Raw genomic sequence first — 26431 nt, 5'->3', positions numbered from 1 at the left:
GTTTGCTCCTCTCTTTCCTCCTTTCTGCCTTTTAAACTTCACTTTCACCTGGAAGCCTTCTCTGACCAGTCCAGGCTCCCTTTTCTGTGCTCTATACAGGTATACAGGTATCCTAAACTTAGTAACCTTTCTTATGATTGCTTAACTCCTCATCCACTGTCCCATCTGGTCTGTAAGCTCTGTTAGTGCAGAGGCTGTGTCCTGCTTATTTTCCACAGTCATTCTCAAGACCAAGCTCAGAGTTTGCCCTAGTACTAGGTTTTTTGTTTTGTTTTGTGTGAATGAATAGTGCGGTCCACATATTGTCCATTGTCAGATAAGCTGGGCCAGAAATTACTTGCACTGGCCATCAAGAATGAAGTCTCTTTCTTGTGTTCCTAATGGTAAGAAATCTCAAGAAAAAGAAAACATGAACTCTAAAAGAAACCGTAAAAAGCACAAGAAAGTGGAGAGTACATCCAAGTGGAGAACAACAAATCACACTATTAATTGAATGACTTAGGATGGGAGGGTTGATACTCTAAGGGAAGACCAACCTCCAATGAGTGAGATTGTTCTGTTTTTTTTTTTTTTTTTTTTTAGCACTGCAACACTGAGCACCTTTCAACGATGAACTTACCTGTGTTCTGGAGCTCCGGCAAGGAAAACAGAACACATCTCCCAAGTTACTTTCTAACTTGCAGTTCAACAAAGAGAACTGCAAGCTATTGCTTGATTTTTTTCTTTCTTTCTCTCTTTTTCTTTCTTTTGTTCTCTTTATTTTTATAGTTGTTTCTGTGCTCCAAACATCCCTTGCTTCCAAGTCATACAAACTCCACACACATAATCAAGAAAAACACTTTAGAATGGCCAAGCAACTTTCCGACAGAGAACATGGCTGGGAAGGCCTGGTGCTGTGTGGCCAAAAGAGGACTGAATGGTACACAGGATGGACAATTAACCAGAACACAGCTATTTCATTTTTTTTAAACCATAGGATGCTACTCTTGCCCCAAACAATGTCTCTTAGGCAGTTAAAAAAGTCCCACTGGAACTGCAAAGTTTGGAAGGTGAGTGGTTAATTTAGAACCATTGTTACAAGTGTAGGGCAGAGAAAATAGAATGGACTGACAGCTGTGATATATAGTAAAGATACTCTGTTAGTGGTAATGCCTAGGTGTTAAAACATACATATGTGTTACAGAGATGTGGGAAGCATTTTCTTTTACAATCAGCATGGTAATAAGCAAAACAGTGCCATAAACTATGGTGGTGCTGGGCTCCCCAGGGTCCAATTAGGAAGCATGATAAATGACTTGTAAAGTCTCTCCCCCCCACTGATTTGTGGTGGATATAAGCTGACAATTCTCGGTGGAGTCCTAGTGAGTGGTCTGCCTACTCCCATCATACATCTGGGTACATAGGAACACCTTAAATTGGAATTCCAAACTCATTATGTCATGCTGTGTTCTTACTTGGCAGGTGTGTTTCCTCACAGCAGTATACAAGGGGAGATATAAGGTGGGACCACTTAAGCTGATTTTTTCCCCCTGACTGAGGTGCTTGTTTAATTTAATACCTAAAAATGACTTGTGATGATGAAAGACCACTGTGAGGACAGAGTGACTATATACAGGAAGTTGTTACTAAGGTTAATTTGTATCTTGCCTCTTCAGAAGTAGATGTGTCCTCCAGATAGATGAGATAATGGCTTTGCTTGCATGGCTGCTAACCAGTGTTTACAAGTGAATGCTAATACTATCAAAACATTTTCTTTGGTTTTATTTGAAGGATGTCAAAGAAAAAGTATATATGTAAAGTGAGGTGACTATGGTATAAAATATAGAGAGAAAGAAAACCATGAAATACAGATAGCAGGAATACAAATTTCAGGTAAAGAAGAATGAAAGAGCCAAGGACCAGACAAAAATTCACGTTTATACTTTGGGGGTCTATCATAGGACACTTGTCAGGAGCTGAGACTCTAATGATGATTGAACTCCAGAAGGAGTATGTATTCTTTCTTTTTAAGCAGTGCCACTTCTTCCTTCAAGGACTCTTGCTCCATATAATGTCTCTGAACCTAGAGCAGAGCTCCCAGGGCAAGAACCTTCTTCCTGGCTACACCCAGAAATGCTCCTCACAACACAACGCTACCCTCCTGCTAAATGGCACGCTGATGCAGACGCCAGGGCATGCTCTGTTGGGGATGCACTCTAAAGACCAGGGAGACCTGCATCAGCATTTTCTGTCCATTCCAGATCCTGGTCTTCTCACCCTTTGGGGCATCATGCCAACATTTTCCGCTGCAAATCTCACTGAGCTCTTCTCAGGGAGCTTTATTCCTTTTAATTAAAAAGACAAGACTGTCAATTACTTAAACTTAATCCCCAAATGTAATTGTTACTTTGAAAGATTTTTTTCCCCATAAAGCTCATAGAAGAGAAATATTTCCATCAAATTAAAATTTAGTGGGAGCTGGGATTTTCAAAAAAAATCTTTCATCGTCAAATCCCTGCTGGCTCTAGAAATCTACATAGCACAGCAAAGCCTAAGTACAGGAAGATCACCAGGCAAGACTGGTGTAGGCAGAAACAGACAAGGGAAGTAGGAAAAAGCATTAGAAAAGAGTCCCAGCACTAAAATTTCTCCTACCTTTAAACTGACGCCGTAGGATTTTTAGCCATTTAGCTTGAAGCTAAATGTAAATTCTGAGACAGGTAACACTTCCAAGCCACCGTTGGACATTTAAATAATAGTGTGAATAAATTTCAGGTTTATTCTCGCTGGCAAATTTTAACAGGGAGAGAACCAGTATTGTTTAGGGAACAGAACAGAAGCAAGAACACAGAGCTGAGAAGAATAAGGCACCGAAATGGATTCAACAAAGAGAAGTGCCTGGTACAGCTGGGTCTGAATCACTGGGTTGACAAGAGAAGTACTGATTCTAGGTGAGGTTTCAACACAGCTATCCCACTTGGTTCCCAGCCACTGAAGAAAATCAGCCTGTTGCTTCCAGTAAGGGAATCAGACATGGTCATCAGGTATTAGTGTCACTTCTTAATTATCTTTGTGTGTATTAGTCAGGACCCATGATCTTGCTGTAAACTTGTGTTACCCCTTACCAAGTACTATCAGTAACAGCAAGGCCTTTTCCCCACCAGCTAATGGGAAAGGAGAGATGTATGAGATGTATTTAAAAATTAAAACCCTCCTTGGGACATGCTTGACATTTTTGACCAGAAAAAAGGATAGGTTCTTTAGAGTGATGACTTTGGATCAGTCTGACAGGTGGTAACATGCATGATGGGCGCTCACTGAAAGTTTAAGAGTGTGTGTGTGTGTGTGTGCACGTGCGTGTGCACGCATGTGTGTCAGACAGTAGAGAACCGTGCAGTGTGAAGCTTCTCTAAGTGTACTATGATATTGGTGAAAAATAATAATGTTTGTTATTTGGCCTTGGGTTACTTCCATATTTAAACTTGTTAGCAGTGGGCATTTCAGAAATCTCTAGAATTTGTAATATGTCAAACTGTAATGAAGCCACAATGAACTTGTAGCTAGCTAATATCCAGGCAATCTGATACAAGTATGTCTTTAAATATCAGTACTTCTAGAAATTATAAGAAGTATGTGCATCTGAGTATGATTATTTTAAATTCAATATGCTTTCTTTCTGGGAACTTGAAGCTCTCCTTTATTTATTATTTAAAAAACCACTCTGAGCTTGTAGGCATGAAAGATATAATTTCTTTCCCATTTCACAGTTGGAAAAACTGAATTAAAGAGAACAATGCTAGTAATTATCCATGATTAATAGAGGTGTGTATGTAAATCAGCCTGAATAAGTGTGTGAAATTAGATGTGCTGATGCCAGATAGCTCTGCTCATGTTTTTTAAAGATGAATGCTTTCATATAAATCTCTGTGTGAGTTGGGCATACATCTCTGTGTTGAGTATATCTGGAAATAGACTTTGTAAAAGTGTATGGATATTAAGGTAACAGTATTATGTATTATAACCATTATAATACATAAAATAAACTAGATGAGTGTTTAAAATTCATTAGACAGATACATACCTAATGAACACAAATGCATACATAATGGTTATTTATAATGTACTATAGATTTATATATGTGCCTGGATGCTGTGAGGCATAGACTGGAATTTGGGTGTACTTTGATGATTAAAAATTCCGGGAGATGGTGCATGTTAGTTTCTTAGGATTGTGGGGATTAATTGAGTTAATACATGCCACAGCCTCAGAACTCTATCGGTACATGAGAAGCCCACTTTCTATGTTAGTTGTTGTTATTATTATTATTATTACTAGAGATGAAACTGCTATTATAATGAAGAGCTAAAAAGAGACATTTCTCATTGATACCTGGGATAATATCCCACAGAAGATACATAAAGCTATCGGGATTGTCCAGTTATCTTTATAGCATGGTGTGGTTTTAGGATTTTTCTCCCAGTTTTCCTTCCATCCCAGTGGCATCTGATCTTGAGAACCCATTTCTGGGAGGGCCAGGTGAGGGCAGGTATATCGCCTCCTCCTACTGGAGATGGAATCTGGCTGTTCTGATGCCAGGCCTGCCCAGAACAACACCAGTTGCCCTTCGGGAGAAAACATGCCAGGTGGACTTCAGATTTCTGCAAGCCTGGTTTGTTTGTGGGTTGGATTTTAATTTTTTTTTAAACTTTAATTTTGGGGGGTTTTGTTTTGTTTTCTGAGAAAGCTTTAGACAGCTGTATTAATCATGCAAACCCAGCCATGTGCAATGTGTTTTATCAATGGAAAAACAGGAACTGAATGGCAAGCAGCTGTGAACAAACCCAGTGCAAAGCCTGAACCTGGAAGATAATCTTGACATTTCCCAAACCCACTAGCCACACGGGGTTAGTGAATGGAAAGGCTGTTCACTTGGGATAAATAATCAGATGGGAGGCAAGCAAGTGAGACACATTCCAGGGTTATTAATTTTTTTTTTTTAAAGTACCAGTGATGGAAGAAGGAGGGGCTGATTGAGCCCAGGGAGTCCCACACTCAAGGGGATTCCTCACTTGAGGGTGATAAAAGTAAAACAATGGTAGTTTGTCCTTGTCCTTTTTCTTCTTGTACTTCATTTTAACTTTCGGAAGCTGGTTTTGTCACTTTATTTTGAACCTGCAGTCCTTCTAAGTGTGAGGGCATCTCTAGGTGAGCTTCCATCTTGAGAGGTTATGCACCAGAAAGCTTATGGGGAGGAGACGAGCAGTATTATCATTTCCCAGTATTCAGAATCCTCAGGAAATGATCTGAGCCTAACAAAGTGAGAAAAGTTCCCTCAGACATTTAGAGCCGACTCTTCCCTCATTTTACAATTCAGTGGATTTTCTGCAGTGATATAGTCAGGGGTAGTTATGCAAATATATGCAATTCAGGACTCATTTCAGAATAAATAAACCTAAATTAAAATTAATGGGAAAAAACACCTATCAGAAACAGATCAAGGATGGAACACTTATTTATTTATATATATCTTTTAAATTAAGAAGCAGGGAAGCACACTGATTTTTTTTTGTTCTGTTTTGTTTGTGGCAGAATAGGAAAGGACATTTGAAAATTCCTGATTGGCCACAGACAATACAAATTATCCTTCGGTGTAATTCCAGTATTATTATTATCACTGCAGAAAATCAAGCAATATGATGAAGGAAACCCAAGAGAAATACATTTGATTTATTGAGCCTTGTTTTTGTTTAATCACAGCTTGAAGGGGTTTAGGACTGCATTCCTGCTGCGACTCTGATGTTTATCCCCCGTCAGCTTGATGAGCCATGTAGAGTGGGGGTGGGGGAGACCCTCCAATGAAAGACATTAACAACGAAGCAGCTAAAATTAAACATGTATTTCTGTTATCGGAAAATAGGAGAGAAAGTTCTCTTTTTTTGTGATGGGCGGACAAAAAAGGACCTTTGGAACTTTCTCATATTTTCAAAACCCCTGAAGGAAACTGATTGGTTTCATATCCTTCTGGCCATTTGTATCAACCAACTGCTAATAGATACATTAACACTTTAGGGCTGAAATGTAGGATTGTACCTAAATGATGACAATATACAGTATTTAATTAAACAAAGGTATTTTGTGTTATAGATATGACCAACCTGAGGTAGGCAGGCTTTTCATAGATATTTTGGTACTTAAGTGGCACTATAAAAAAGAGTTAAGGATCCTACACATTAATATTTTTTCCCATGGGATACTGCATTTCACATGAGTAGCCATCTTGCCTGGGCAGAAGAGGAGAAAAGGGGCTGATTTCTACAAGTTAAAGCCCTAAGAGACAGGGAACTTAAAGGGCATTATCTTTCCATACCCACCTCACACATCAGCTATCCCAAGTCTCGATGAACAGCTTTTCAATTTCTACCAGCAGAAGCCCAAAGTATTAGTAGTAAAATAAACTATATTCTCTAGAACTATTGGATCTAAAGAAGCTATCTATTGTCTATCTACAACGTAAAATCAAACTAGGGTCATTCTCCAATCAACAATTCAGTTTGTGGGAAAATATCAAGTTCAACTTGCTTCATTCCTGGCCCCAACTGTTTTTCAATATCCAACAGCTGTCTTTTGTGAATCGTGTCTGACTTTCATTTTGTTCCATGTTATATACATCATAAAGCATGATCAGATAAAATATTTGAGTCTGTGGCTGCAGAACCGCTCCTAGAGAGGATACCTAGAGGCTTAGTGACAGTTTACAAAGCTCGTCTTGGATGTAGCATGACCTCTTTGAAGATATCATCCATTGGGACAAATGTGTATGTATGTGTTTGTCACATCAAGATATTTGCAAGATGTCAACATGATAAAATGGCGTCAATCTCTGCAGCAACACTCGAAGATAAATGTCTTAAAATAATTGTGTCATGTCAGGAATTCAAAATGGGATATTTTCCATGAACACTAAGTTTCATGTCAAGTCTAAAAAACAGGCACATTTTAAGTCTTATTTTTAGTAGTTGGGATAAGAAACAGATTTCATTAATGTTTTAAGGAAGGATTTTATTCAACAGAGTTCTTCTATAAATAGTTTGGACCCTTCTTAAAATTTAAGAGCAACTTTTTTATTAAGCTGTCTAGTTGATCCTTGAAACCCTGCAATTCTCATTGCAAATATAATTAAAATAAGTTTGCATATATGTGAATACATACATATGCAAAACATAACATTATTGACACTCTGAATATCCTCACCCAATTTTGGCCTAATTTTTAGTTTGGATGAGTGTTAATGAAACATGATCTGTCTTCAAACTTATAAAACAGCAGCTTTCTACCTTTAATTCTGAGCACATTTCTTTTATAGTGTATACAATAATCTTGTTTAATTGGATTTATTTTTTCCACACGAGGCCCCGCATGCCCTACTTTCCATTTTTTCTCAGGTCTTTGAGTGTTATTTGCAAATCACTTTTCTGGAATTTAATTTCAATGGTAGGTTGGTTTCATTTCAGATTTTTTTGTATTGTTTTAATTTTATTTGCCAATTTGCCTTTAAATAGCCTTAAGCTAGAAGGCTGGGGCTGCAACTTGCATCTAAATGTGATGTAGGAGGCAAAATTTAATTTGGGTGTGGAGAAAGTTTTATGAAAAGGAATACAGAATGACTACCTTATTTTTTCATTTGTGCTTTCTAAAATAGTTATGTTTAAAAGGAAAAGCCCCCGCACTGGCCACAATTTTAAGAAAAGTTAATGTCCTTGTAATCTGGTTGAGTTCAAACTTTGGCAGTAGTAGATAAATTCATTTTTTAAGTAATACCAATGACTTGAGATTCGGATTGTATAAGCCTCCAAATGTGTGGGTGGTCAGTTAGAGGATTCATATTTTTATGAGCTACAGAACTGAACTGGCTGTGTTCCAAATATGTGAGTTCATAGTTACCTGTGACACATATTAATTGAAGAGAGAATTGCTTTCTGAGCTTAGCATCTCCCCAGCTACTCACTTACTTAAGTCAGATAAAGAATCTGTTACATGTCTATCAACTGGTGTGGGGACAATTGATCAACTTTCTTTTGAAGGTTTAAAGAAAAAAAAAAAAGGTTTCTATTGTATGTGAATGTTGTGAATATGTATCCCCCTTTGTGTGTTTTGCACATTATGGATGATGGAGAATGACCCAGCAACAGAACTACAGTCATAAAAATCATACTGACCTTGAATGGGATGGGGGATTGTGGGTGAAACACGCTCTAAAGGGGAAAAAATAGTAAGCATCATGGAGAGTTTATATAGATCTATCTGTATATTTATATCTTACTCATGCTTAGCTACTCAGATAATTATAGAGCAGATAAATTTCCATGCCTATAGGATAGTATCTCCTATAAAGCATTTGTCTGTTCTTCCTGCCAACACTAAATTATCAGAAAGTTATTGGTAAAATTTTAAATCCAAAGCTTTAAAAAAATTAGAGTAGGAAACGACATCTTATTGTGGTAACCCTACAAACAGGATCCTACCCTACACTGAAAAAAACCTCACTACCAAAATTACAATTTTTCTGGAGGGCTGGGTTGAAGGTATTTAAATTAGCAGTGATCACAGTCAGTCATGCATCTTCGCGTCCTGGTTCTGGTCTCTTTAACTCAGGACAGATGGACCCATGATAGCTAAGGACTCCTTTCCTCTCCCTAAGCCCTACAGCTCATATCAGCTTTAGCCAAGTATGTGGAAAATTTATTTGGGAAATACTAATTCAACTTTTCCCTCAGGTTTTTATTTCCACACTTCTAATACCAGTGCGAGAGTAATGCCAAGGAAATAAGTAAATTGGCATGGTATTATTTCATTCTGTCTTTTCTTTAATACCACTCTCTTGTAATAATACAATCTCACCTGAAATTTGATCAACCAATCAAATTTACTTGATGATACATCCCGTGGAGTAAGAAAGTGTTCTTTTGGACACATAGGTTTGAGCTTATGTGTCCCTCACAGTCCCATCCCCAAGCTGCTGATCATAAGTTGAATGTGCTGACAGAGCTCAGGCTTTAGGCATCCTGTATTTATCTTATCAAAACCCCAGGTTTAACTCTAAATCCTCCTCTGAGGCTCTTTCAGAAAGGTAGAATGGTGTATTAGGACTAGGATGCATTACTACTGCCCCTAAACCCAATAATGCAACATAATTAGCACACACTTTACATTCCTCCTAGCCATTTGGTTAAATAAAGACTAACTGATAAATTGAAGTAAACAAAAACCAAAACCATAAAGAGAAAAGCATATGTGCATATTCAAATTTGACCTGCCTGCCATCTTGTACCATATCTCTAGAAAGAGTGGATTTTGCCTGGAATTTGGACACTCAATACATCTGGATGCCAAGGAAACCCTGACTCCTTGTAGAGTGAGCCTTTCTCTAGCTTGCCTGAAAGTTGTAACTTAAATGCTAAAGTTTGCTAAGTGCATTAAGATAGAACAGGTCAATAGTAGCGCGGCAAACAACTGTGTCTTAGTTACACAAGTGTCAAGTAGAAAAATGGTTTAAACCTCCACTGGTTATTTGGTATTAAGTTTTCAGCTTTGAAATTAAATAGCTAAACTGCTTTCAACATTTATGTAGCAGTTGGAGACTACTGTCCCATACTATACTCTATCCACTGTACTTTATTTTTTATTATCACTATTATTATTCAGACTGTTTAAATGACTCAGCTTAATATTTTCTCATCACACTGTTCACAGCTGGGTAAATGCACTCTGCCCTCCTTTCCACAAGACCATTTGTATTGCTAAAATCATCTCACCCACCCTCCTTGGTTCCCAGCTTGTTATTATCATCTTAGCTCCACCCTGTTATCATCATCTTATCCCTATCACGCCCCATTAGTTACTCTCATTCTTGAATTCCACCCTACTGACTTATTCTTTAGACGCTTCCCAGTCCCAGCTTTTTATCCTTATTCCTCCCCCATCACTCTGCTGCATTTTATAATTTTGCCATGGTTTGTAGGCTCTTGTTCGAGTGTAAAGTGAAGCGACATCACTTAAAATGAAGAAGAAATTCTTTGACTTTTGATAATCAAAAGTAGGGGAGGACAGAAACTTTGGTGCAATGTGCTTTGTCTTTTGGTTGCTAATATTTGGGGGAGGTCAGCATCGCTAAGCAGCTATTTTGGAAGGTTTGAGGAACAGAGCCCTAAGGCTGACCCCAGAACTAGAGGCTGTGGCTCTTAGTAAGTCCCTTGACTCTGATCTTTGGTTTCTTATCTGCCAAATGTACGTGTGTGTGCATATGTGTGTGTATGTACGTGTGTGTTATTGGTTGATTCTGTTGGGACAACAATGAGAAACTGTTAAGTGGGGGCATTACACTTCACAAGGAAAACCTCTGATATAAAAGCACTTAAATGGCAAAGGCTAGAGCTGATTGTAAGGTGTATATAGAGAGGTAATTTGTTAACCCAGATATGATTTTGTTTTCTTTTCCAATGGGTATTGCAGATGTTCGGTAAACTTTCTGGAAGTCAGCATATTCCATGCCTATTCTTGAAACTAAATCTAGTCCCAGTGCCCATCTATTTCCTATAGTAGCCACAGAGAGCCCTTTTAAAGTTTGCAGCCGGTGTTTCAAACTACATGAGGGTAGTGCTCAAATGGCTGCTCACACTGTTTTATTATGTGGCATCTAGAAGTAGCTGGTTAAGAGGCTTTGCCAAGTCTTAACTAACTTCATCAAGTGGTATATATTTAAACTCCAGGCCCCCAAGATAACAACTTAAAATGGTTTCTAAACAAGCGGGGGAGGCGCTCATTTTAAGGGCTCTCTCTAGTGCTGGGTTGCTTAGGTAATACTTGAGATTTAATCAAGTATAGGTTTACAAGTTAATTATCTTTTAAAATAAAAAGAGAACAGGGGCGCCTGGGTGGCGCAGTCGGTTAAGCGTCCGACTTCAGCCAGGTCACGATCTCGCGGTCCCTGAGTTCGAGCCCCGCGTCGGGCTCTGGGCTGATGGCTCAGAGCCTGGAGCCTGTTTCCGATTCTGTGTCTCCCTCTCTCTGACCCTCCCCTGTTCATGCTCTGTCTCTCTCTGTCCCAAAAATAAATAAACATTGGAAAAAAAAATTAAAAAAAAAAATAAATAAAATAAAATAAAAAGAGAATTTGAAAACCTCCTACACACTGATGTGGTATGGCTCAATGTAGATTTCTTTGCATTTTTAATTTTTTTTTTGTACTTAATAGCTTCAATACTTTACCAATCGATACATTTCTCTAAAATAGAAGGTAATTGATCAGTAGGAGTATTCTTTAACATGTGGGAATATTCCTAGGGTCAAAAGCTGACCACGAGGCTGGAATATGAGTTAGGAATCTCACTGTGCCAAAGATTAACCAATGATCTAACTACTCCAGTGGACCCATTCCATGGGGGTCAATGGAAATGGAAATGAGAGGTGGCAGAAACAGTGAGGTGGGGAGGGATATGACAATATCTAGTCATGGAGAGACCTCATTAAGTGAAAAAAGGAGAAAGAAATTAGATGTCTCCTCACTTCCAGACTACAAAAGATACATCTCCTAACACTTTCTCCACATACACCAATCTAGGTAACACATTGATCTAGAGCCTGGATTTGAGAGTTAAATGAGATCATGTATGTTAAGGGTTTAGCACATGTTCAGAGTACCTTGTAAGCATTCACTTCATCAGAAGTGATTACATTAAAATCACCACCCCATCCTCCCTCCCCATCCATTGCTTTAAAAGTAACTCAACGTAAACACGGAAACAAGATAGGTTTCCCTTGTGGGTGCATTGTAGTCATCGGTGTGGAAACGCAGAATCTGCTATGTTACATATGCTGACAATGCACCTTCTCTTGGCATCAATAGAAGCCAAAGTCTTCCTCTAGGCGCTGCATGTCCCCATAGATGACAAGGACTAAGGGGCTGAATCTTTGCCTGTACACACTGTCCCATGGGATGAATGTGTTCAGAAAAAAATACACAATGTAACGCTTTGCCCAGGATGAAGAAAAACATCTAAGCTTGGATATAATATAGACTGAGGTGGTACAGATCCTTGACAAACAATGCTAGAATGTGTGGATGACAGAACAAATGAGAAAAGAATGCTTCCACTAGCTTAGGAAAAAATTACTAGGAATACAATGTATTCTTGCACTTTCCTTCAATTATTTTGACCCCCTTGGAGATCAATATCTGAATAGAGTGGAGAAGTATATGTACGCATGTGGTGGAGGACAAGATGGATCAGTGACCGCAAACTGACACTGCGCAAAGAGTCAGCACGTGTCACTGTGGTGGACACTGAAAATGTGCTGACGCACCAATGAAGACAGATCATCGCGAACTCTTCAGGGGCTCCGGCTCTACGTGCTGCCTCTTTCTGGCGGGCAGTAGCTCACCACCTGCCTGGTCTGCTCTGGACTGGCTGGTGAGCACAGCACCCCGCTGCCCACACAGTGCTCTCTGTCAGGGTTGCGGCAGCCGCCCCCCCCTCCCCTCCCAAGCCTTGCTCCCTTCCTCCCCTCCCAGGCCTCGCTCCCCTCCTGACCCCGTTCTGTGCAAAAGTGCCGCTGCCAGCGGCGTCTTCCTTCTACCCATTAAACCCATCTACTTTGAGTCTAAGTAATGAGCAATCTGTTCACATAGGTACTTTCTTTTTTTTCCCCTTTCCCCACCTCCTCCCTCTCTCTTGCCTGTGTGAAATAGGCTGCGGTACAGCTGTATTCCCAAGGAATGAAGGATGTAGCAATGCGCCTCCCAAAGCTAAATGGTCATGGAGGGGTGGCCGAGGCAGAAGTGCCCTTCCCGTATGTAAGAAGCACAGCTTCCCCTTTAGGGGCGCCTGGGTGGCTCAGCCGGTTAAGCATTCGACTTCCGCTCAGATCATGATCTCCTGGCTCATGGCTCCTGAGTTCGAGCCCCCCACGGGGCTCTGTGTCTGTGCTGACAGCGCTGAGCCTGGAGCCTGCTTCGAATTCCGTGTCTCCCTCTCTCTCTTCCTCTCCCCTGCTTGAGCTCTCTCTCTCTCTCTCTCTCTCTCTCTCCCCCAAAAATAAAATGAACATTAAAACAAACCCCAAATGTCCATCCACATTTAGGCCTTGGGTCTAAGAAAGCAGGCAGTAGGTTCACTAATTTTTAGCGTTATGCCTCCTAACTTCCCCATTAGGTGGGAGATCAGCTCTGAACTCCACGCTGATGCACATGCTGCTAAACGCAGAGCTAGTGCCTGGGGTGGGGGTGGGGGGGGAGGGTGTTCTGTGGAGGGCAGTGTGGGCCCGCGGGGAAGTAGAGCCCCGTTAATCACTGTGCTGTGCACTTCTCAAACGTGTAATTGAAAGTGGCTTCTGTGAAGTCATCGGGACAATATGATTACGATACACATGCATAATTAGGCGATTCCAGCTTACAAACAGAAATTCTCTAAGATTCTTGTTTTGGCATTTCTTAATTTTACTGGGTTGAGTCCTTTAAATGGACTTTGATGCATAGGGCAAGGGTATGAAAGGCCTTGAGGTTACCATGGGCACCAGCAGACAAGCAGTATCTCCATTATCTCTGACCTAGTCCATGCCTCCTGGAGTATTCCACCCTTCCATCCTCTTTACCCTCCTCTCTCTCAGTCAGTAGGTGTCATTTTATTTATCATTTGAAATATATCATTAGCACATTTCTTCCTCTGGATGGGATACAACGAGAAGATGCTTTAATGCAAATTATAGTTGCTTACTTTCTCTAACTAATCCAGTTGTCCCACTTTCTCTTTTCGAACCCCTATAAAACTTATTAAGTGTATGTTGTTCTACTTAACCAGGTTACCTTAGATATGTCAGAATCCCAAATTCAGGGTTGAGGCTGTTTGCACCACCACCCCCACTTACGGAATCCCTGATGTCAAGAGTGAAACAGGTAACTACATTTCTTAATAATTATCTTCTCAAGTGTTTTGAGATATTGGTGCCTCTAGCTGAAGTAAAGAACACTGATGTTTGGTCCTTGGAGACAAGTAAACAGCAATATGAATTTTAAACTTCATATTAAAATTCATATGAATTTTAAACTTAAGCACTTGTATAGCTGTATCCCATCAAACTGTTATAGACTGAAGTCAATGGCAGTTATGGGTGAGAAATTGAAGGCCAAATTTAGCATAGTTTGTGGTGTGTGTTTTTTTTTTTAAAGAGTTGGGTCTTGAGCAGTTAGAAAATGGCTTTAATACTGCATCTTAAGAGAACTCTCACTTAAATTGATTTTTCTCATATATATATTATGTATATATTATACATATAATATATATATATTTTTTTTTTCCTTGAAGGCTCATGTAAGATAAAGAAAGATAGAGATATCTCTCTTAGTCATAATATTTCTAGATTTTCCAACTGAATCTGTGCAGAAGAAAAATTCCTAGTGGATTGTTATTCCAAAATCATACTAGTAAAGTTTTTGGACTTTGTCTTTTAGTCCAAATAAACTTTCTGGTCCAGCATGTGCTAACTAACTCTTGTGTTTGTTTTACTTATCCTTATAAACATTTCTCTAATCCAAATGTATCGTCTTCTCCTAATTTCACCCATCTGTTTCTCAGGGGCATTTGTGTCTATGCTTGTAGCCATCAGGCAGGGGGTCAGATACCTGAAGGTTAACAGCTGCTAAAGGGCAAGGGTCCAAGGTGCGCTCTCCTAGTAACACCAGTAAACTAAAACAACTGAGTCCTCCTCAGTCGGCCTGAGGATCTTCTCTGCTCTGTGGATGCTCCTCTCTCCCACCATTTTATCTCTTCCAAAAATATGTGAGACAAGTAATGTTCCCTGCTGTCATATGGAAACATTTCTGCAACCATTTTTCCTCTTTTAGATTTTATATGATGTTTTAATCATTCATTCCACCTTTCTCTTGTGTTGTTAAAAATACGCTTCCTTTTCCCAGCCTCTCCCTTCCCCCAGCACCTTATCCATCCTCACTGACTATATCTTCTTCAATCACTCTCACCAGTGCCATTTTTTAACTGTCATCTATTTTCCAGGATCTTACATCACCTCTGTTCCTTAAAAGATCATCACCAAAGAGATTTCTGTTCTCTGAGTATTCTTACAGTTAAATCAACCAGGCAAAAACAAAACTAAAAAACAAACAAAAAACAAAATAAACAAAAAACCCCAAAAACCAGCAACAACAACAAAAAAAACCACAAGGCAGTTATCAAAAGGAAGCCAGGAAATAGAAACATTATTTGATTTGTAAATCTTGCCCTATGCATAGGGATTGAAGTCCTGTGTTTTTGTTTCAGTGACTGGATTCTGATTTTTGTGTATGTTTACCTTTAATAGGTAAGGTTGAAGGTGAGGTAAAGGAATGCTTTTCAAGCTTTCCACGGGAGCACTCACTTGACTGAATTCTCCCGAGTCAGGCCCTACTTTGGCATACTTACTGAAAAGGACTAGGCTGGCATTGGTGACCCCCAGATTGTTGGCAGCCACGCAGGTATAGTTGCCATAATGCTCCTCAGTGACGTTGGTCACCGTCAGGGAGGACTGGCCCTCCGTGCTCTTAATCTCAAGGCCATTAGCACTGTTTATCCTAAGAGTTCAAAAACAGAAGAGTAAAAAGAAACACTGATGAAGACTTGGTGTAGCAATCCCTTTTTCATCATGATATTGGAGGACATGGAGAGAAATGTAATAACAGCTTGTTCCCTGCTCAATTTCTCATTTTAATCGTGCAACTCCGTATTATCAGAACCGATGTCTATCGACAGAGAAGACTTAAGAATGGATGAGTTTCATTGAGCTTTGGCTTCTGCTCCAGGCAAGAAAGACATACAGGTGGAGACATACAGAAAGACATACAGGTGGCTTAATACCCATTAAGCCAGCTACTTCACTCTTTGCATGTAACTTGAATGCTCTGGGGCTTCAGGTTAAGAACTACAGGCCTCTAAGCACTTGATAAAGAGATTTAGAAAATGAAGAGTCTAATAGTATAGACTCACATAATTACAGCAGGGCTAGGTTCTGTCCCTAGGACCACCTAGTGGAACAACGGGGGCATGGCACGTTTGGCACATACCTGGTGTCATCCCGGTACCACTCAAAGTCAGGCGCAGGCACTGCTGAGGCCTCGCATTTGAGTGAAGCTTTCCGTCCTGTGGTGGCTTCATTGCTCTTGGATTCTGTGATAGTGGGAGGATCTGGAGAAAAGACGGGGGCACAGTTTACATGAAAGTCAGAGGGTGCTGTGGAATTTCCATGCAAGAAGGAATCAGAAAGGACAATCTGATTGGAGAGCTGCACGAAAGGAAGTCTTAAAATCCTCATTTACAAGAATTTTGTGATCACCTGAATGAATGGGACTGATCACTAGAAAACTAAATAAAATGAGAGATGATTAATGAAACTGTGGACTTGCTTTTCCTAAATGGGACGCTTAACAGGGTTTTATGGCAATGGAATAGGATTTCTGTCTCCCTCCTTCAATAGACCAACAATTATTTCAACCATGGATTATAATACTTACATCATTTTTTTCTTTTCATAAGTTAAGTGGTGATACTAAAGGTCTTGGGATTTCAAACATATAACCTGAGCGTTTTTCTTGTTCATCATCATTATTATTGTCATTATTGTCACAGTTTGAGATGGTGGTAAGAAGTTTGATGAAAGTAATAGGGGGCTAAAATTCTCCCAACCCAAGCTTAGCCTGATAATCGTTGCAGGAATTCAGAAAAACAAACACACGAATGAACAAAATTGTGTTAGAAGATTACCTTTTTTTCTCCTAAGAGTTCCCTTATCGCCATGACCCAAGTAAATTGTGCTTTTGTGTGTGAGTGTGCAGTTTGAGGTCTACCCTGCCGCGTGTCCGTTTTCTGTGCTCTCTGGCAGTTGTACACTTGATATGTGCTGCTTCGAACTGGGTCTGCAAAACGTGTAGCAGGCTTGAAATAAACTCAGAAGCACATCTGATATCCTAATTTGCCACGATTCTTTCAAACAGTCCTTCAGAGGGCGGAATGAGTGTTTACAGGGATGTGTGACCGAGCTGGGATGGTAGGCTCAAGCTCCGGGCTTGATGATGTTGTATTTGTGCGGGTTATGGACCTTCAAGGAGAAAAGTGGTTTTCGGTCCAAAGGTCATCTGCCAGAAAATGGTAGGCTGGCTGTGCACACAAGTCAAAAATAGAGCCGAACAATCTGTTTAGACTTTGTAGAGGAAAAAGCTTACTTAGGGAAATTAGCAAAGAAAACTCTAGTAACACAAAATTCATTTAAATTTCTGCTCTTTAGCACTTGGTTCAGCTCACTCATTTCTGAATTTTGTCTTCATATTCAAAATTATTTTCCAAGTTTCCCGTCTATGGAAGACTCTGCTCTTCTTAGTTAAAAAGGATGCACAAAAGCATCAGGTTAGTGTGCAGTTTTCTCTCCCAGTTCATTTTTACATCAGCTTGGACATCTTTAAATCACTGCCAGAGAGAGGAGGAGTTAAAGCATGGTTAGACAAGCACTTCCAGCCCATGTGCAGACAGGTGTGCCAGAGTGGGTGGTAGTGGCTGTTCTGTTTTAGACTTACCTGCTCAACTTTGTTTGGCACAAAAAAGCAGTCTGATGAGCAGAAAAGAACCTTGGATTGGAAACTAGGGGTCCTGGAATTTAATTTCAGTTTGGTTGTGTGGCCCTCCCATCACACAATTTATCTTACTGAGCCTTGGTTTTATTACCTATAAAATGAGGGAACCACACTTTAATGACCTATAGTATCCCTTCCAGCTTAAAAACAAAAACAAAACAAAACAAAAACCCAATTCTAGTGAAAACTGCCTATCCTTTACAAATGGGCAGTTGGTATCATTACAACCTAAGTCTATTTTCCTACCCATAACTCATTTAGCCCTTAAATTACTAACTTTCAAAATTGTAACTCATTTATCTGTTCCATGGGTTAGGAGTCAGGACAAACAGTCAGAAACAGGAAACCTGAGGTCTGATTTTGACTCTTCTCTTACATAGAACTGTGGCCGGGACAAGTGTCTGCACCAGTTTGAGCTTTTTCTTTCTCATCTTTTAAAAGAAGGAGTTAGCTTAAAAGGATCCCCAAGATTCCACTTACAATTCTTTCATTCTATGTTTGGTTATATAGATCATTAGAGTCCATTAGTTCAAAAGAAAATGGAGGGGCGCCTGGGTGGCTCAGTGGGTTAAGCATCTGACTTTAGCTCAGGTCATGATCTCGTGGTCTGTGGGTTTGAACCCCACGTTGGGCTCTGTGCTGACAGCTTGCAGCCTGCTTTGGATTCTGTGTCTCCCTCTCTCTCTGTCCCTCCCCCACTGGGTCTCTCTCTCTCTCTCTCTCTCAAAAATAAATAAATAAACATTTAAAAAAGACAATGGAATAATTGGTGGTAGTTGTATTGGTGGGGGAGGTATTTGTATAGAGATAGGGCATAGAATAGAGGTTAAGAGTTTAGATTTAGAGTTTGATAGATGTGAGCCCAAATCCAGGTTCTATCCCTCACTGTCCTCCCTCCTTATAGAAGATAGTACTTTATCTAGAGTTACATTTCTTCAATTTCCTCATCTATATAATGCTGGAACCAGAGGCAGGGAGGTCCACTTCGAGATTACTGAAGGAAGCCAAGATAGCCTGCGCTAGGTTTGTGATAAAGGGGCTGGACGAGAATGGGCAGATTTGCAATGGAAAGGTATGGAGCCTCAGAACTGACAAGAATAGGGGTGCCTGGGTGGCTCAGTCAGTTAAGTGTCTGACTCTTGATTTCGGCTCAGGTCATGATCTCATGGTTGTGAGATCACGCCCTACGTCAGGCTCTGTGCTGAACGTACAACCTGTTTAAAAATTTTTTTTTTTTTACATTTATTTATTTTTGAGAGACAGAGAGAGACACAGCACAAGTTGGCGGAGGCGCAGAGAGAGAAGGAGACACAGAAGCCAAAGCAGGCTTCAGGCTCTGAGCCATCAGCACAGAGCCCGATGGCATGGCTCGAACCCACAAACTGTGAGATCAGGACCTGAGCAGAAGTCGGACGCTTATCCGACTGAGCCACCCAGGCACCCCATGTACAGCCTGTTTAAAATTCTCTTCCTCTGGCCCTCCTTCCCCTCTCAAAAAAAAAAAATGACAAGAACCTATGTAAAGGAGGAGTGTCAAAGGTAACACCCAAGTTTCTGGCTTGGGCATCTAAGTGATGCCATCTTCTGAGAAAGGATATGTCAGAAGAGACATAGATGGCCACGAATGAATGCTAGTTTCCCATCCTCACCTCTTCGCAGAATCAGGTTGTTAAGCTGCCAGTGACTCCCTCCACAGTTTGCAGCATGCTGGCCAGAGAGATAATCTTGCTTGTGATTCTACTGCTTTAATTTCTCAGTTTGTAAAATGAGTTTGAACCAGTGTTTGTGAGTTTCTGGAGCCACATTGCTATGAGTGACAAACCCTTGATGATGTCTACCTTTTTGCTAAACCAGCATAATCTGGGCCCAATTACACGCTGTCCATTTCCTCCACCTCTGGCACTCATAGCTGTGGCACCTCAATGTAATAATGCCATGATAAATGGCTTCCAGACCTTCCACCATGGGACCAGGGATGCAGGTCCCAGCTGTACAGTTTTGTGGGAGAGTTCTTCCTTGCCCTGGATGTTTCCTTCTGTGTGGTGGGAGCTTATTTCACTTCTTGCTCAGGGACCCAGAAGGAAGAAATGATTTTGAGTGAAAAATTTGGGAAGAATAAATGAGGTTTCTTCAGCTCCTCTCTTTCCTTGCTTCCTTTGCAACCAAGCTTCTGGCAGGGAACAGGGCTTCCCCTCTGCTTCTCCACAAGAAAGTCTTACCAGGACTGTATCCTTCCTACTCTCAGGTGAGTAGGCCTGCACCATTCCAGGGCTGCTGCCATGACTGGGGAAATAAGTTGTCCACACTAAGTACTACATCTTCCCATCTTGATCTCTAACAATGGGGGCCATTGAGTCTTCCATACATCTTTACTTATTTCTCAATTTGTTCAGAACCTGAATAACTAAGTAGTAAGTTATTTATTAGCCCCTCAGAGATGCCAGCATGGGAAAAGTGGCAGCAAATTAGGGTTGAACACTTTTAAGTGCACTAATTTTGGGATAGGATGACATTGGTCAATTACAAAGGCCAAACACCCGCTTCTCTCCTTGAAAATCTAGGAAATTTCTCCTACCAAGAAAACTTCACAGATAATGATAAATGTATGAAGAACTCATTGTTCCTAATATTTCTCAGATGACACAATGGTACAGGTCTGTTCACTCATGGCTTATTGGAATGAACATTTCAAATTCATTTGTAATGAATCCTGTATAGGTGAGACTAAGAAAAATTGTTATAAATCACATTGCAGCATGCCTGGTGTAGTTAAAATAATAGATGTCCATGCTCAAAATATCATTATAATAAAAATTAAATGTGGCTTAATAAAAATGCTGCACAGAGGTCCATTGTAATCCTTTATGTGATTTTAGAGTAGCCTACAATTTTCAAAGGACTCTTCCAGTTTTCATTACTTAAAAATTCTGTTAATAAGGACTTTCTTTTTCTTTTTTTTTTTTTTTTTTTATTTATTTTTGGGACAGAGAGAGACAGAGCATGAACGGGGGAGGGGCAGAGAGAGAGGGAGACACGGAACCGGAAACAGGCTCCAGGCTCTGAGCCATCAGCCCAGAGCCCGACGCGGGGCTCGAACTCACGGACCGCGAGATCGTGACCTGGCTGAAGTCGGACGCTTAACCGATTGCGCCACCCAGGCGCCCCTCTTTTTCTTTTTTTAATGTTTATTTATTTTGAGAGAAAGAGAGAGCACACGTGCAAGTGTGAAAGGGGCAGGGAGAGAGGGAGAGAGAGAATCCTAGGCAGGTTCTATGCTGTCAGCACAGAGCCAGACATGGGGCTCCATCTCATGAACCATGAGATCATGACCTGAGTTGACACCAAGAGTTGACACTTAACTGACTGAGCCACCCAGGTGCCCCAGGACTTTCTTCTTCTTATATCACTAATAACAAGAGTCTTTCGATTAGAATGAATAGGATGACAATGACAATGGCTTGGCAAACAGAGTATCATTTATTTAATCATCCTAAATTTTGGAATAATAATATAAAAAGAACAAAATTCTTAGTAAAGATCTCGATTTGTGAGCATTTACCATGTGTTAGCACTTTTCTAGGCTTTAGATGTTCTTTTTATCCAAATAGTAGCTGTTGGAGGTAAGGATTATTAACCCTAGTTTATAAATGAGAAGACAGATATACAGAGGGTTAATAACTTGTCCAAATTCACATAGCCAGAATTTGATGGAGTTTAGATTTGAACCAATGTTTTGAAGCTCATGCTTTGACCTCTCTGGGCTTCCATTTGAATGAGTTCCTTTAAAAAGAAATGAATTCCTGGGGCACCTGGGTGGCTCAGTCAGTTAAGTGTCTGACTTTGGCTCAGGTCATGATCTCATGGTTTGTGAGTTTGAGCCCCGCATAAGGCTTTCTGCTGTCAGTGCAGAGCCTGCTTTGGATCTTCTGTCCCCCTGTTTCTCTGCCCCCTCCCCGCTCATGTGCTCATTAGCTCTTTCAAAAACAAATAAACATTAAAAAAAAAAAAGAAAACACTGATTAAAAAAAATAAATAAATAAAAAGAAATGAATTCCTAATAAGGAAAAATACCACTTAGGGGAGCATAATGGTAGCTTAAAAAGTAAATGTTCTACATCTGCTTAATATTAAAGGGTACCAAAAATAGCAGAACATGCAGTACATAGTAGGTATAAACCTTCATTAGAAATTAGGAGTTGTGGGCTCAATTTCTGCCTGTGCCACTTAGGTTGTCATCTCCTAGAGATGACATGTTGATCTCGTGGAGCCCCTTACCTCTGAATGTAGATGATGGCCCCTGTGATCTGTCTCACAGGTTTGACGTAAAGATCAAATGAAATCATGTATATGAGAGCATGCTTAATACTTGAGGTGATTATATTTATTATTATTATTATTATTATTATTATTATTGAGAGAGAGAGGGTGCAAGTGAGTGAAAGGCAGAGAGAGAGAGAGGAGAGAGAGAAGTGGGGCTCACCCAAAGTGGGGCTCGTGTTCACTCAGTGTGGGGCTCCTGCTCACCCAAAGTGGGGTTGCGTGACTTGAACTCACAATCTGTGAGATCATGACCTGAGCTGAAGTCAGTTGTTTAACCAACTGAGCCACCCAGGGGTCCTACATTTATTATTTTTATTACTATTATTCACATGGTAGTTTAGAAGGAAAGAGGGCTTTGGAGTTAGATCTTGGTTAGAATCCCAACTCTATCTACTATTCACAAGTTCTTTGATTTTGTGGCCAAGAATGCTTATATTCTCTAAGCTCTGTTTTTGTCCTCTCTGCAGAGGGATAATCTGATTGTCTTCCCGGGTTGGTGTGCAATGGTAGACCAAGGGGGGAGGAGCAGAAAATGTAGGCGATAAGAAAGGTACTGTCTCCAAAGAATTTAGAAACAATAATAGAACTAACCGAAAGTTGTCTTTTTTTGTTGTTGTTAAATCACCATGGTCCAGTAATACTAAACCAAACATACTAAACAATGTCAGTGATAAAGTAAATACTCCTCTTTGCTGGGGCAGGTCAGGCCCAATATACCTCCCTCCTTGGTTAGCCACTGTTGATGTGATGATTACAGTGAATCATACAAAATTTCTAACAGTCTTGGTACACTGAAGGAATTCAGAAAATTATGATTCCTGTTCACATTGCAAAATTATGGTGGAAGATTGCAGTACTCTGGATTCTTACTGAATATTTCCTCTGAAGGTCCCATAATAGAGTCATGAACATTAGGACATGTGCTTACTGAAACTATCCCCAATATAAGAATAAGCATTTCCATTGGCATGGAAAATGAATAGCTATAGCTATGAATATCCAGAGAAAGTAGCCAGTCTGGTTCCATGTTGAGCAGTTATTTTCCTAAAGTCTCATCATTAGGTGATTTTTGAATCAAAGCACTGAAGATTTCAGTTAAAATACATATATATTACCTGGAGACAATGGATGTCTGTAGTCCCAACTGTGGGCTCTATGGTAGGTAACCTCTGCCCCTCTAATAAATGACTATCAAACATAAGGGTGAGCTTTAGAAATGCCAGCATCCATGTCCCCCAGCATGTGTGTTGGGTAGCTCTGGATACCAGTGTGGAGGCAGAGCTGAGTTCAAAGAGAAGTAAGTAGAGGAAAAAGAAGTTATAACATGATAGTGTGAACCTGATTGGAGACATAGTTGTGGGAAGGTGGAAAGTAGGAATATTAGCTGGTTAATGGGATGGAAGGAAGGTTTGAGAGCTAGGGGCAGCTTTGGAGAAGAATTTCTGCAGAAATAGGAAAAGATTTCAGTACAAGAAGAGTCCAAATAAACTTAACAGTCTGCTTTTATTGAACATTTACTATGCACAAGATGTTATCCTCAGGACATTGGGCACTAAGATGAGGTAAACCCATAAGTAGGTACTTTTAATACACTGTGAGAACTGAAATTGAAGGCTTACACACAGAATCTATTAGGAGAGGCTAGTTGTCCCTAGGGCTGGTGTCTGGAAGAAATTAGCAGCTGTACTGTAAGTAAGATACAAGAAGCCAGAAGTCCTGTCTATTGTACTAGTAATAAGCTTATTTAGTTGAAGAGATTTCAGGTCAATAATTTAGCTTCTGAAACTCCAGGACCTCTTACCACTTAGAAAATAGATTTTGCATGTCAAATGGCTATATGTAATGCTATAAACCAACTGTGGAGAAGGATTATCCAAGAGAAGCAAAAAGGAAAGACGGTAGAATCCAGCTTATGAGGTAAACAGGACAAACTGTTGTTGTCTACAGCTCTTGTTTAGTGCTCTAGGATTTCAGTGCCCTGCAACATATATCTGTTGGCAACTGAGTAAATGAATCAATGAAATGCTCATAGAAGAAAATTGTCAACATTGGGATTTTTTTTTGCAGTGGTACTCAGGGTCTGTTTCATTACAATAATCTATTCAGTCACTATTTATCTTAGCCGTCCTGATCCCCTGAACTAATTCCAAGCCCTGCGTTTTGAAAAGGAAGAGGAATCCATTTAAATAATGGGACACTTTCATACTAGGTAGGCGCAGATCAAGTGATGAAGGTAAACACTGGATTTTTCACAGTAGGAACAAGTTCTGCTAGCCAGACCTGATTCTGTAATTTAATTTTGGGAGTCTTCATCTACTTAATACAACTACATTTAAATAGGACAAATTGTATGAACAGACCAACAGGTACAATGGCTAGTTGTTTTAATGTAATATAAACATAGCTTATGAAGTGTTGGTAAAAAGGTGATCACAAAGGAAATTGATACTAAATATATTTTCTAATATGTGACTGATATCATTCGCAAAGTTTGGAGAAATGTTACAAAAGCAGAGTTTACCTATGAGTTTTTTACCTACTCACTCAGTAAACGTTCACTTAGCAATTTTTATAAGGTCAGGCATGTGCCAGGTGCTGCTGGTTAGGACATACAGGATGTTTAAGCTCATTATAAATCTCCGTGTGATTTGTTATTAGGTATATTTTCAGAATCTTAAGGTTCTGCCTATATTCTTCCATGGTTCACTCAACACTAGGAAAAGCTCACATCTTCATAAAAGCCTTTCTTGAAAATTATCAGTATTTTCTGCTGCTCTAAGTTACACTATGGGGACAGTCAAAAAGGAGCAATGTCAGACTAATTGCGCTAATAATAATAGGGCCCAGGCGGCTGGCTTTGATCTTGGGAACCATCTGCAATGCAGACCACTTTGATGTTTCACACAATGGAAGCATAAATATTTTCTATGTACTCCATGATTGGACTTTCAGAAATCTAATTAAGATGAAGGTCAATTAAGAGAAAATGAAATCTTAACTCTAAAAGTCAGAGAAGAGGTGGAAGATGATGGCACGGCTCTGTGTACATAAAAGAACCTAACTAACCTAATTATAAACTTATATAAACACCCAGAGAAATTGCCTTTCATGTGAAAAAAAGGTCCTAAAGCATTTTATAACATTGAGATCATTAATGTGTCTTTGAAACACACCCAGCACTGAAAAAGAATGGTAATACTGGCATTTCAAAACTCTATTACTAAAAAAAATCGCAGACAGCTACAGGATAAAAGCACTTCAGAGCTCATCAGATGTACCCCTTGCTTCTTGGAAATGATTTCCATAAGTGTCTATGGCAGAGTCCTAGGTATTGGATTCTTCTAGGTATGGTGTGAAGGAGATTTCACTGTCTGTCTCAGAAGGCTGCAAGGTTAAAACAGGGCATTGGGAAATGGTGCAGCCCAGTGTGGACCAGGTCACCTTAGGCAAGTTTCCTCACCTCTTTATGCCTCAGTTCCCAGAATTTTAAAGTCAACCTAATGATATTTTTCTCAGGAGTTTACTGTGTGAATTAAATGACAAATGTAAACCCATTAGTCCAGTGCTGCACGTGGTAGGTATTAAGAATTGAAAACTCCTTCTCTTCCTCTTTCTCCTGAGAGCATGGGCTTTAGAATCAAATGGGCCAGAGTCTGAATCCCTTTTCTTACACTTGCTTTCACACTGGAAAGGCAATTTTTACCTCCTGGGGCTTCTGTGCCTCAAACCCTAAAATGGAGTCTATTATGTACACCATGACAGGGACTTAATTTGGATCACTGGTATATAGGTAACTGCATGGAGGACTTAAGATAATGGAAAGTAACTTGTCATGGTCTGAAGTATATCTTCAAATGTGGGTCAATGTGATTGTGCATGTGTCTCTGTATGCCTTTGTGCTTGCATGTGCATGTATGTGTGTTATATGTGGATATGTATATATGGGTGTGTAGGGTATGTATTTGTGTGTGTGTGTGTGTGTGTGTGTGTGTGTGTGTGCATAGGAGGGAAGAAGTGTTAGGACCTCCCTTTGTTCCTGTCACTAGCCACAATTGTGTGATGTGGGAACTTGAATTTGAGTGATGTGAAAAGTCACTCTTAACTGAACAGGGTAAACGAATTCTCTTTATTCCTTTGCTGGGTGACACACATCATATGGATCCACCCCCACCCCCTGTCTTTTGAACTACATCTAAGGATCCTTTCATCTGAGAAGTTCAAAGTATGCCCATTACCTATGCATCTTAGTGAAATCTTCGTTTCTAATGCCCATACTTTGGGACAAATAGATAACCAAATTAATTTATCAGGTATCCCTAGTAGCCATCGGGGACACGTGATATCTGACCAGTGACTTGAATTTATTCTCAAGGCCAATGAGCTAAAGAGCAGAGGATAGGTTATTCCCTTCTGACAAACAATGCAATAAGATAGAAATTCCAGTTTAAGCAGATATGAATTAT

The 26431-nt window shown here is 40.0% G+C and overlaps 1 protein-coding gene across 6 annotated transcripts in view; it reads right to left on the bottom strand.

Moving 5' to 3' along the window:
- LSAMP (limbic system associated membrane protein) overlaps positions 1-26431 on the bottom strand; it is a 922095-nt gene that overhangs the window by 23714 nt on the left and 871950 nt on the right. For 3 of the 6 annotated variants that reach the window (XM_086675372.1, XM_086675373.1, XM_025913696.2), the window contains 3 exons: positions 16089-16209; positions 15451-15599; positions 8197-8232 (listed from right to left, as the gene is read on the bottom strand). In XM_086675372.1, the coding sequence (XP_086531498.1) occupies positions 8197-8232; positions 15451-15599; positions 16089-16209 (306 nt within the window). Of the gene's footprint in view, positions 1-4701; positions 5290-8196; positions 8233-15450; positions 15600-16088; positions 16210-26431 lie in introns of those variants that run through there. The other 3 variants (XM_086675374.1, XM_025913697.2, XM_086675375.1) reach the window with 2 other exon arrangements.

Source organism: Puma concolor, chromosome C2, assembly GCF_028749965.1.
Source record: "Puma concolor isolate L17-30 chromosome C2, mPumCon1.1.hap2, whole genome shotgun sequence".
Classification (NCBI taxonomy): Eukaryota; Metazoa; Chordata; class Mammalia; order Carnivora; family Felidae; genus Puma; species Puma concolor.
The sequence above is the reverse complement of the archived record's forward strand: the minus strand, read 5'-3'. Positions and strand labels throughout refer to the sequence as shown.